The following is a 14,104-nucleotide window of genomic DNA, read 5'->3' on the forward strand; positions in this document are numbered from 1 at the left end:
GCAAGTTGTTAGAAGCAGTGAAAAGTTTTTATCGAGGATGTAAGGCATGTGTACGTGTAGGAAGAGAGGAAAGTGATTGGTTCTCAGTGAATGTAGGTTTGCGGCAGGGGTGTGTGATGTCTCCATGGTTGTTTAATTTGTTTATGGATGGGGTTGTAAAGGAGGTAAATGCAAGAGTCCTGGAAAGAGGGGCAAGTATGAAGTCTGTTGGGGATGAGAGAGCTTGGGAAGTGAGTCAATTGTTGTTCGCTGATGATACAGCGCTGGTGGCTGATTCATGTGAGAAACTGCAGAAGCTGGTGACTGAGTTTGGTAAAGTGTGTGGAAGAAGAAAGTTGAGAGTAAATGTGAATAAGAGCAAGGTTATTAGGTACAGTAGGGGTGAGGGTCAAGTCAATTGGGAGGTGAGTTTGAATGGAGAAAAACTGGAGGAAGTGAAGTGTTTTAGATATCTGGGAGTGGATCTGTCAGCGGATGGAACCATGGTAGCGGAAGTGGATCATAGGGTGGGGGAGGGGGAGAAAATTTTGGGAGCCTTGAAAAATGTGTGGAAGTCGAGAACATTATCTCGGAAAGCAAAAATGGGTATGTTTGAGGGAATAGTGGTTCCAACAATGCTGTATGGTTGCGAGGCGTGGGCTATGGATAGAGATGTGCGCAGGAGGATGGATGTGCTGGAAATGAGATGTTTGAGGACAATGTGTGGTGTGAGGTGGTTTGATCGAGTAAGTAACGTAAGGGTAAGAGAGATGTGTGGAAATAAAAAGAGCGTGGTTGAGAGAGCAGAAGAGGGTGTTTTGAAATGGTTTGGGCACATGGAGAGAATGAGTGAGGAGAGATTGACCAAGAGGATATATGTGTCGGAGGTGGAGGGAACGAGGAGAAGAGGGAGACCAAATTGGAGGTGGAAAGATGGAGTGAAAAAGATTTTGTGTGATCGGGGCCTGAACATGCAGGAGGGTGAAAGGAGGGCAAGAAATAGAGTGAATTGGAGTCATGTGGTATACAGGGGTTGACGTGCTGTCAGTGGATTGAAGCAAGGCATGTGAAGCGTCTGGGGTAAACCATGGAAAGCTGTGTAGGTATGTATATTTGCGTGTGTGGACGTGTGTATGTACATGTGTATGGGGGGGGGGGTTGGGCCATTTCTTTCGTCTGTTTCCTTGCGCTACCTCGCAAACGCGGGAGACAGCGACAAAGTATAAAAAAAAAAAAAAAAAAAATATATATATATATATATATATATATATATATATATATATATATATATATATATATATATATATATATATTTTTTTTTTTATACGATTCGCCATTTCCCGCATTTGCGAGGTAGCATTAAGAACAGAGGACTGGGCCTTAGAGGGAAAATCCTCACCTGGCCCCCTTCTCTGTTCCTTCTTTTGGAAAATTAAAAAAAAACGAGGGGAGGATTTCCAGCCACCCGCTCCCTCCCCTTTTAGTCGCCTTCTACGACACGCAGGGAATACGTGGGAAGTATTCTTTCTCCCCTATCCCCAGGGATAAATATATATATATATATATATATATATGTATATATATATATATATATATTTATATATATATATATATATATATATTTTTTTGCTTTGTCGCTGTCTCCCGCGTTTGCGAGGTAGCGCAAGGAAACAGACGAAAGAAATGGCCCAACCCACCCCCATACACATGTATATACATACGTCCACACACACAAATATACATACGTACACAGCTTTCCATGGTTTACCCCAGACGCTTCACATGCCCTGATTCAATCCACTGACAGCACGTCAACCCTGGTATACCACATCGATCCAATTCACTCTATTCCTTGCCCTCCTTTCACCCTCCTGCATGTTCAGGCCCCGATCACACAAAATCTTTTTCACTCCATCTTTCCACCTCCAATTTGGTCTCCCACTTCTCCTCGTTCCCTCCACCTCCGACACATATATCCTCTTGGTCAATCTTTCCTCACTCATTCTCTCCATGTGTCCAAACCATTTCAAAACACCCTCTTCTGCTCTCTCAACCACGCTCTTTTTATTTCCACACATCTCTCTTACCCTTACTTTACTTACTCGATAAAACCACCTCACACCACATATTGTCCTCAAATATCTCATTTCCAGCACATCCATCCTCCTGTGCACAACTCTCTCCATAGCCCACGCCTCGCAACCATACAACATTGTTGGAACCATTATTCCTTCAAACATACCCATTTTTGCTTTCCGAGATAATGTTCTCGACTTCCACACATTCTTCAAGGCTCCCAGAATTTTCGCCCCCTCCCCCACCCTATGATCCACTTCCGCTACCATGGTTCCATCCGCTGCCAGATCCACTCCCAGATATCTAAAACACTTTACTTCCTCCAGTTTTTCTCCATTCAAACTTACCTCCCAATTGACTTGACCCTCAACCCTACTGTACCTAATTACCTTGCTCTTATTCACATTTACTCTTAACTTTCTTCTTTCACACACTTTACCAAACTCAGTCACCAGCTTCTGCAGTTTCTCACATGAATCAGCCACCAGCGCTGTATCATCAGCGAACAACAACTGACTCACTTCCCAAGCTCTCTCATCCCCAACAGACTTCATACTTGCCCCTCTTTCCAAAACTCTTGCATTCACCTCCCTAACAACCCCATCCATAAACAAATTAAACAACCATGGAGACATCACACACCCCTGCCGCAAACCTACATTCACTGAGAACCAATCACTTTCCTCTCTTCCTACACGTACACATGCCTTACATCCTCGATAAAAACTTTTCATTGCTTATAACAACTTGCCTCCCACACCATATATTCTTAATACCTTCCACAGAGCATCTCTATCAACTCTATCATATGCCTTCTCCAGATCCATAAATGCTACATACAAATCCATTTGCTTTTCTAGGTATTTCTCACATACATTCTTCAAAGCAAACACCTGATCCACACATCCTCTACCACTTCTGAAACCACACTGCTCTTCCCCAATCTGATGCTCTGTACATGCCTTCACCCTCTCAATCAATACCCTCCCATATAATTTACCAGGAATACTCAACAAACTTATACCTCTGTAATTTGAGCACTCACTCTTATCACTCTTTGCCTTTGTACAATGGCACTATGCACGCATTCCGCCAATCCTCAGGCACCTCACCATGAGTCATACATACATCAAATAACCTTACCAACCAGTCAGTAATACAGTCACCCCCTTTTTTAATAAATTCCACTGCATTACCATCCAAACCTGCTGCCTTGCTGGCTTTCATCTTCCGCAAAGCTTTTACTACCTCTTCTCTGTTTACCAAATCATTTTCCCTAACCCTCTCACTTTGCACACCACCTCGACCAAAACACCCTATATCTGCCACTCTATCATCAAACACATTCAACAAACCTTCAAAATACTCACTCCATCTCCTTCTCACATCACCACTACTTGTTTTCACCTCCCCATTTGCGCCCTTCACTGAAGTTCCCATTTGCTCCCTTGTCTTACGCACTTTATTTACCTCCTTCCAGAACATCTTTTTATTCTCCCTAAAATTTAATGATACTCTCTCATCCCAACTCTCATTTGCCCTCTTTTTCACCTCTTGCACCTTTCTCTAGACCTCCAGTCTCTTTCTTTTATACACCTCCCACTCAATTGCATTCTTTCCCTGCAAAAATTGTCCAAATGCCTCTCTCTTCTCTTTCACTAATAATCTTACTTCTTCATCCCATCACTCACTACCCTTTCTAATCAACCCACCTCCCACGCTTCTCATGCCACAAGCATCTTTTGCGCAAGCCATCACTGCTTCCCTAAATACATCGCATTCCTCCCCCACTCCCCTTACCTCCTTTGTTCTCACCTTTTTCCATTCTGTACTCAGTCTCTCCTGGTACTTTCTCACACAAGTCTCCTTCCCAAGCTCACTTACTCTCACCACTCTCTTCACCCCAACATTCTTCTTTTCTGAAAACCCCCACAAATCTTCACCTTCGCCTCCACAAGATAATGATCAGACATCCCTCCAGTTGCACCTCTCAGCACATTAACATCCAAAAGTCTCTCTTTCGTGTGCCTATCAATTAACACATAATCCAATAACGCTCTCTGGCCATCTCTCCTACTTACATATGTAAACTTATGTATATCTCGCTTTTTAAACCAGGTATTCCCAACCACCAGTCCTTTTTCAGCACATAAATCTACAAGCTCTTCACCATTTCCATTTACAACACTGAACACCCCATGTATACCAATTATTCCCTCAACTGCCACATTACTCACCTTTGCATTCAAATCACCCATCACTATAATCTGGTCTCGTGCATCAAAACCACTAACACACTCATTCAGCTGCTCCCAAAACACTTGCCTCTCATGATCTTTCTTCTCATGCCCAGGTGCATATGCACCAATAATCACCCATCTCTCTCCATCAACTTTCAGTTTTACCCATATTAATCGAGAATTTACTTTCTTACATTCTATCACATACTCCCACAACTCCTGTTTCAGGAGTAGTGCTACTCCTTCCCTTGCTCTTGTCCTCTCACTAACCACTGACTTTACTCCCAAGACATTCCCAAACCACTCTTCCCCTTTACCCTTGAGCTTCGTTTCACTCAGAGCCAAAACATCCAGGTTCCTTTCCTCTAACATGCTACCTATCTCTCCTTTTTTCATATCTTGGTTACATCCACACACATTTAGACACCCCAGTCTGAGCCTTCGAGGAGGATGAGCACTCCCTGTGTGACTCCTTCTTCTGTTTCCCATTTTAGAAAGTTAAAAAATACAAGGAGGGGAGGATTTCTGGCCCCCCGCTCCCGTCCCCTCTAGTCGCCTTCTATGACACGCGAGGAATGCGTGGGAATTATTCTTTCACCCCTATCCCCAGGGATAATATATATATATATATATACATATATACATACATACATACACATACATCCGCACATATACACATACACACACACATATACATATATATACGTATGAAAAATGTAAGAAATAATTTAGAAAACAAACTTCCAGCTTGAAATGAAATGAGAAAATGAATGTCACATAATGGTTCAACCTCTGGCTATGGAAAAGGGAAATGTATAATTTATTTACACAAACGTCAATAGTAGTTCTCATCAATTTAACCACTGTATCAATAAGCTTCAATGTCTAAGCTACATTTTTTCCAATTTCACTAGTTTCTTGTCAAAGCACCATGTATGAAAACTATCACTCCAGTAACACAACTATAAACATTTACTTCCCCTTTATATATATATATATATTTTTTTTTTTTTTGCTTTGTCGCTGTCTCCCGCGTTTGCGAGGTAGTGCAAGGAAACAGACGAAAGAAATGGCCCAACCCACCCCCATACACATGTATATACATACGTCCACACACGCAAATATATATATATATATATATATATATATATATATATATATATATATATATATATATATATATATATTCATATATATATATATATATATATATATATATATATATATATATATATATATATATATATATATATATATTCATATATATATATATATATATATATATATATATATATATATATATATATATATATATATATATATATATATATATTCATATATATATATATATATATATATATATATATATATATATATATATATATATATATATTTTTTTTTTTTTTTTTATACCTCGTCGCTGTCTCCCGCGTTTGCGAGGTAGCGCAAGGAAACAGACGAAAGAAATGGCCCAACCCCCCCCATACACATGTACATACACACGTCCACACACGCAAGTATACATACCTACACAGCTTTCCATGGTCCACCCCGGACGCTTCACATGCCCTGATTCAATCCACTGACAGCACGTCAACCCCTGTATACCACATCGCTCCAATTCACTCTATTCCTTGCCCTCCTTTCACCCTCCTGCATGTTCAGGCCCCGATCACACAAAATCCTTTTCACTCCATCTTTCCACCTCCAATTCGGTCTCCCTCTTCTCCTCGTTCCCTCCACCTCCGACACATATATCCTCTTGGTCAATCTTTCCTCACTCATTCTCTCTATGTGCCCAAACCATTTCAAAACACCCTCTTCTGCTCTCTCAACCACGCTCTTTTTATTTCCACACATCTCTCTTACCCTTACGTTACTTACTCGATCAAACCACCTCACACCACACATTGTCCTCAAACATCTCACTTCCAGCACATCCATCCTCCTGCGAACAACTCTATCCATAGCCCACGCCTCGCAACCATACAACATTGTTGGAACCACTATTCCTTCAAACAATATATATATATATATATTTTTTTTTTTCTTTTTTTTTTTTTTGCTTTGTCGCTGTCTCCCGTGTTTTCAAGGTAGCGCAAGGAAACAGACAAAAGAAATGGCCCAACCCACCCCCATACACATGCATATACATACGTCCACACACGCAAATATACATACCTACAAAGCTTTCCATGGTTTACCCCAGACGCTTCACATGCCTTGATTCAATCCACTGACAGCACATCAACCCCGGTATACCACATCGCTCCAATTCACTCTATTCCTTGCCCTCCTTTCACCCTCCTGCATGTTCAGGCCCTGATCACACAAAATCTTTTTCACTCCATCTTTCCACCTCCAATTGGTCTCCCTCTTCTCCTCGTTCCCTCCACCTCCGACACATATATCCTCTTGGTCAATCTTTCCTCACTCATTCTCTCCATGTGACCAAACCATTGCAAAACACCCTCTTCTGCTCTCTCAACCACGCTCTTTTTATTTCCACACATCTCTCTTACCCTTACGTTACTTACTCGATCAAACCACCTCACACCACACATTGTCCTCAAACATCTCATTTCCAGCACATCCATCCTCCTGCGCACAACTCTATCCATAGTCCACGCCTCGCAACCATACAACATTGTTGGAACCACTATTCCTTCAAACATACCCATTTTTGCTTTCCGAGATAATGTTCTCGACTTCCACACATTCTTCAAGGCTCCCAGAATTTTCGCCCCCTCCCCCTCCCTATGATCCACTTCCGCTTCCATGGTTCCATCCGCTGCCAGATCCACTCCCAGATATCTAAAACACTTCACTTCCTCCAGTTTTTCTCCATTCAAACTCACCTCCCAATTGACTTGACCCTCAACCCTACTGTACCTAATAACCTTGCTCTTATTCACATTTACTCTTAACTTTCTTCTTTCACACACTTTACCAAACTCAGTCACCAGCTTCTGCAGTTTCTCACATGAATCAGCCACCAGCGCTGTATCATCAGCGAACAACAACTGACTCACTTCCCAAGCTCTCTCATCCCCAACAGACTTCATACTTGCCCCTCTTTCCAAAACTCTTGCATTCACCTCCCTAACAACCCCATCCATAAACAAATTAAACAACCATGGAGACATCACACACCCCTGCCGCAAACCTACATTCACTGAGAACCAATCACTTTCCTCTCTTCCTACACGTACACATGCCTTACATCCTCGATAAAAACTTTTCACTGCTTCTAACAACTTGCCTCCCACACCATATATTCTTAATACCTTCCACAGAGCATCTCTATCAACTCTATCATATGCCTTCTCCAGATCCATAAATGCTACATACAAATCCATTTGCTTTTCTAAGTATTTCTCACATACATTCTTCAAAGCAAACACCTGATCCACACATCCTCTACCACTTCTGAAACCACACTGCTCTTCCCCAATCTGATGCTCTGTACATGCCTTCACCCTCTCAATCAATACCCTCCCATATAATTTGCCAGGAATACTCAACAAACTTATACCTCTGTAATTTGAGCACTCACTTTTATCCCCTTTGCCTTTGTACAATGGCACTATGCACGCATTCCGCCAATCCTCAGGCACCTCACCATGAGTCATACATACATTAAATAACCTTACCAACCAGTCAACAATACAGTCACCCCCTTTTTTAATAAATTCCACTGCAATACCATCCAAACCTGCTGCCTTGCCGGCTTTCGTCTTCCGCAAAGCTTTTACTACCTCTTCTCTGTTTACCAAATCATTTTCCCTAACCCTCGCACTTTGCACACCACCTCGACCAAAACACCCTATATCTGCCACTCTATCATCAAACACATTCAACAAACCTTCAAAATACTCACTCCATCTCCTTCTCACATCACCACTACTTGTTTTCACCTCCCCATTTGCGCCCTTCACTGAAGCTCCCATTTGCTCCCTTGTCTTACGCACTTTATTCACCTCCTTCCAGAACATCTTTTTATTCTCCCTAAAATTTAATGATACTCTCTCACCCCAACTCTCATTTGCCCTTTTTTTCACCTCTTGCACCTTTCTCTTGACCTCCTGTCTCTTTCTTTTATACGTCTCCCACTCAATTGCATTTTTTCCCTGCAAAAAACGTCCAAATGCCTCTCTCTTCTCTTTCACTAATAATCTTACTTCTTCATTCCACCACTCACTACCCTTTTTTGCTTTGTCGCTGTCTCCCGCATTTGCGAGGTAGCGCAAGGAAACAGACGAAAGAAATGGCCCAACCCACCCCCATACACATGTATATACATACATTCACACACGCAAATATACATACCTACACAGCTTTCCATGGTTTACCCCAAACACTTCACATGCCTTGATTCAATCCACTGACAGCATGTCAACCCCGGTATACCACATCGATCCAGTTCACTCTATTCCTTGCCCTCCTTTCACCCTCCTGCATGTTCAGGCCCCGATCACACAAAATCTTTTTCACTCCATCTTTCCACCTCCAATTTGGTCTCCCACTTCTCCTCGTTCCCTCCACCTCCGACACATATATCCTCTTGGTCAATCTTTCCTCACTCATTCTCTCCATGTGCCCAAACCATTTCAAAACACCCTCTTCTGCTCTCTTAACCACGCTCTTTTTATTTCCACACATCTCTCTTACCCTTACGTTACTTACTCGATCAAACCACCTCACACCACACATTGTCCTCAAACATCTCATTTCCAGCACATCCATCCTCCTGCGCACAACTCTATCCATAGCCCACTCCTCGCAACTATACAGCATTGTTGGAACCACTATTCCTTCAAACATACCCATTTTTGCTTTCCGAGATAATGTTCTCGACTTCCACACATTCTTCAAGGCTCCCAGAATTTTCGCCCCCTCCCCCACCCTATGATCCACTTCCACTTCCATGGTTCCATCCACTGCCAGATCCACTCCCAGATATCTAAAACACTTTACTTCCTCCAGTTTTTCTCCATTCAAACTTACCTCCCAATTGACTTGACCCTCAACCCTACTGTACCTAATTACCTTGCTCTTATTCACATTTACTCATAACTTTCTTCTTTCACACACTTTACCAAACTCAGTCACCAGCTTCTGCAGTTTCTCACATGAATCAGCCACCAGTGCTGTATCATCAGCGAACAACAACTGACTCACTTCCCAAGCTCTCTCATCCCCAACAGACTTCATACTTGCCCCTCTTTCCAAAACTCTTGCATTCATCTCCCTAACAACCCCATCCATAAACAAATTAAACAACCATAGAGACATCACACACCCCTGCCACAAACCTACATTCACAGAGAACCAATCACTTTCCTCTCTTCCTACACATACACATGCCTTACATCCTCGATAAAAACTTTTCACTGCTTCTAACAACTTGCCTCCCACACCATATATTCTTAATACCTTCCACAGAGCATCTCTATCAACTCTATCATATGCCTTCTCCAGGTCCATAAATGCTACAATACAAATCCAATTGCTTTTCTAAATATTTCTCACATACATTCTTCAAAGCAAACACCTGATCCACACATCCTCTACCACTTCTGAAACCACACTGCTCTTCCCCAATCTGATGCTCTGTACATGCCTTCACCCTCTCAATCAATGCCCTCCCATATGATTTACCAGGAATACTGAACAAACTTATACCTTTGTAATTTGAGCACTCACTTTTATCCCCTTTGCCTTTGTACAATGGCACTATGCAAGCATTCTGCCAATCCTCAGGCACCTCACCATGAGTCATACATACATTAAATAACCTTACCAACCAGTCAACCATACAGGCACCCCCTTCTTTAATAAATTCCACTGCAATACCATCCAAACCTGCTGGCTTGCCAGCTTTCATCTTCCGCAAAGCTTTTACTACCTCTTCTCTGTTTACCAAATCATTTTCCCTAACCCTCTCACTTTGCACACCACCTCGACCAAAACACCCTATATCTGCCACTCTATCATCAAACACATTCAACAAACCTTCAAAATACTCACTCCATCTCCTTCTCACATCACCACTACTTGTTATCACCCCCCCATTAGCCCCCTTCACTGAAGTTCCCATTTGTTCCCTTGTCTTACACACTTTATTTACTTCCTTCCAAAATATCTTTTTATTCTCCCAACAAGTTAATGATACTCTCTCACCCCAACTCTCATTTGCCCTCTTTTTTACCTCTTGCACCTTTCTCTTGACCTCCTGCCTTTCTTTTATACATCCCCCACTCATTTGCATTATTTCCCTGCAAAAATCGTCCAAATGCCTCTCTCTTCTCTTTCACTAATAATCTTACTTCTTCATCCCACTACTCACTACCCTTTCTAATCTGCCCATCTCCCACGCTTCTCATGCCACAAGCATTTTTTGCACAAGCCATCATTGCTTACCTAAATACATCCCATTCCTCCCCCACTCCCCTTAAGTCCTTTGTTCTCACCTTTTTCCATTCTGTACTCAGTCTCTCCTGGTACCTCCTCACACAAGTCTCCTTCCCAAGCTCACTTACTCTCACCACTCTTTTCACCCCAACATTCTCCCTTCTTTTCTGAAAACCCCCACAAATTTTCACCTTCGCCTCCACAAGATAATGATCAGACATCCCTCCAGTTGCACCTTTCAGCACATTAACATCCAAAAGTCTCTCTCACGCACCTGTCAATTAAAACGTAATCCAATAACACTCTCTGGCCATCTCTCCTACTTACATACGTATACTTATGTATATCTCTCTTTTTAAACCAGGTATTCCCAATCTCAGTTCTTTTTCAGCCCATAAATCTACAAGCTCTTCACCATTTCCATTTACAACACTGAACACCCTATGTACACCAATTATTCCCTCAACTGCCACATTACTCACCTTTGCATTTAAATGACCCATCACTATAACCCAATCTCGTGCATCAAAACTACTAACACACTCACTCAGCTGCTCCCAAAACACTTGCCTCTCATGATCTTTCTTCTCATGCCCAAGTGCATATGCACCAATAATCACCCATCTCTCTCCATCAGCTTTCAGTTTTACCCATATCAATGTAGAGTTTACTTTCTTACACTATCTCATACTCCCACTCCTCCTGTTTCAGGAATAGTGCTACTCCTTCCCTTGCTCTTGTCCTCTCACTAACCCCTGACTTTACTCCCAAGACATTCCCAAACCACTCTTCCCCTTTACCCTTGAGCTTCGTTTCACTCAGAGCCAAAGCATCCAGGTTCCTTTCCTCAAACATACTACCTATCTCTCCTTTTTTCTCATCTTGGTTACATCCACACACATTTAGACACCCCAATCTGAGCCTTCGAGGAGGATGAGCACTCCCCGTGTGACTCCTTCTTCTGTTTCCCCTTTTAGAAAGTTAAAATACGAGGGGAGGGTTTCTGGCTCCCCGCTCCCGTCCCCTTTAGTCGCCTTCTACGACACGTGAGGAATGCGTGGGAAGTATTCTTTCTCCCCTATCCCCAGGGATAATATAGTGGTCATAATTTTTAACATGATTAAACAAAGCAATTTATACTTGTCTTGTACTTATACTATATTTATGTTGCTTAAGTCTAACATAAAACATTAAAATTTTTACAAGGTATTCTGGAAACACAGCCCACAGAACTTTCTGGTGAGATTTTGATTAAGATATTCTTTATATAGTATCATTATTGCTGAAGGCTACATTTACATCAATGGATTTAAGCAATCTGGGAAGTAATTTAAAATCATTATTAAAAGACTCTTGGTATCAAGGGGAGATTTTGGTTTAATTATAAAATGATTTCTTTGCCAACTTGAGGGATTGGGATTTATCAATGAAAGATGTAGGATGCTTTAACTTGGATCCACTGGAATATATCTTATCAAACTCATCATCAATGGATTCCAGACTGTATATGCATAATGCCCTAAGGAACATGGACTGGAATGATGATGATATAACTCTGAGTAATGATGAATATGCAACCATTGATGGATTTTCTGTATATGCTAAACTTAAACATTTTTTATCCCTAAGGATCATGCAGTCTAAAGATGGTCACATACAGTTATTTTCCAATTCTGCAGAAAAATTGATAGAAGGTACTAAATTGTTAGTAATTTTGTTTCAAAGCATTCCATGTAAAGATTACTTAATATAGCCTGTACCTCTTTAATCCAGCAACCTTGGGACCACAGAAAATGTTGGAAAACAGAAAATGACCCCTAAGTCATACTCAGTTGATCTGATCTTATAGTAAGCACATAAAGTCTTTACAGAAGTTCTTTTATCTAATTTTTTCAGTAATTCCACTTTCTTAAGCATAGATGATGATTTATGTTTATGCTTATTAGCACTAGCAACATCTGCACCTCTTGGTCTCTTGGATGACATCCTGAAGAGCTAAAATACAGCTGAATATAAGAAATTAGCAGGACTGTCAATTAGCTCGGCTGCAGTGTAAACAGGATTTGGTGCCTTATCTCTGCTAACAGGGCCACCTTGGTGGCAGATCTACAAACTAACAACTAATGGTGGCAGATTCAACATGTGCTGGACCATGGGAGTTGCTGGACCACAGAGCACTGGATTAGAGAGGTACAACTTGTACAGTTGAAAGAGTGTTACCCATCGTCACACCAAATTTTAAGCATAATATTCTCCATTAAATTGAAATACACAGTATTTTATACTCAATTACATCAGTTCAATAAAAACAGAATTTGAGACAGGTAAATCAACATTATCCAAGACATCAAGCAAATATTCTAAGAGGTCATCAACTGGACCTTTTGTGAATAAGGATGAAGCATCAAAAGTCACCAGTTTGAAATCAAAATCAACATGGATATCACTAAGCTTGTTAACTAAATCTACATTGTTCATGATATTAGAATTTGATACTTTACCCACCTGTTGGCTTAATAAAGAAACTAACCATTTTGATGGTTTATATGTGATGCAGCCCACTGAACTCCCTATGGGTCTTGCTGGAAAGTTTGGCTTATGCGTTTTGATAAGTCCATACATATATGGCAATGAAAGGAGCAATGCTGAAAATCTTTTGAAGAAAGAATCATTACCTTTCAACAACTTCACTTCTTTTTAAAAGTGAGAATTAATTGCTTCTAGGGGAGTTCTACTGAGTTGAAAGTATGTTGTATCATCACATACAGATAATTCTTGATAAATAATTAACTTTGTCCTTAATCACAAGTGTGTTAGCCTTATCTGCTTTAGTAGTATGTATATCATTATCTTTTTTCAACTCGTTAATAGCACTGATGAAACTTTTTGGACAATTTGGGACCACTGGTTTTGACAAACTTTCATACACTAAACCTTTACAAATGTTTTCTTCATCATTAAATAATTTACTGTACTTTTCTAAATTACAAAATGATCTTGCAATATCAACACAGTTAACTTCTTTGTTAGAGCAAATAAAACTTAACTCATAGCCTAGAACACACAAAGAATCCATGTCCACTTTAGGTAGATAGGTGTGCAGATACAGAAATTTGTTTTAAAGTTATTCCATGAACCATTGCACTTAAAGTAGTTGCTGGTATAAAGAAAAAAGTAATTGTGAGATGTTAAGTAATGTGTACATATTTTCTTCTCTAGCCAGCAGTAATAAGCTGTACAAGTGGCTTTCTTGTTGGAGTTCTTGCAAACAACTACCCAGGTATTGTAGCAGAAGTACCCTCTCCAGAGATTTTGGTGACTGAAGCAGACAGGCTGTATGACTTGATGAAATATGAAGATATATACAATCTTCTTCACCCCTACAAGGTGAAATG

The 14,104-nt window shown here is 40.9% G+C and overlaps 1 protein-coding gene across 2 annotated transcripts in view; it reads left to right on the forward strand.

Moving 5' to 3' along the window:
• Window positions 1-14,104, forward strand: part of LOC139766041 (regulator of microtubule dynamics protein 1-like) — an 83,145-nt gene that overhangs the window by 55,001 nt on the left and 14,040 nt on the right. For both annotated transcript variants that reach the window (XM_071694165.1, XM_071694166.1), the window contains exon 3: window positions 13,929-14,096. In XM_071694165.1, coding sequence (XP_071550266.1) covers window positions 13,929-14,096 — 168 coding nt within the window. The remainder of the gene's footprint in view (window positions 1-13,928; window positions 14,097-14,104) is intronic.

This window comes from Panulirus ornatus, chromosome 56 (assembly GCF_036320965.1).
Source record: "Panulirus ornatus isolate Po-2019 chromosome 56, ASM3632096v1, whole genome shotgun sequence".
NCBI lineage: Eukaryota > Metazoa > Arthropoda > Malacostraca > Decapoda > Palinuridae > Panulirus > Panulirus ornatus.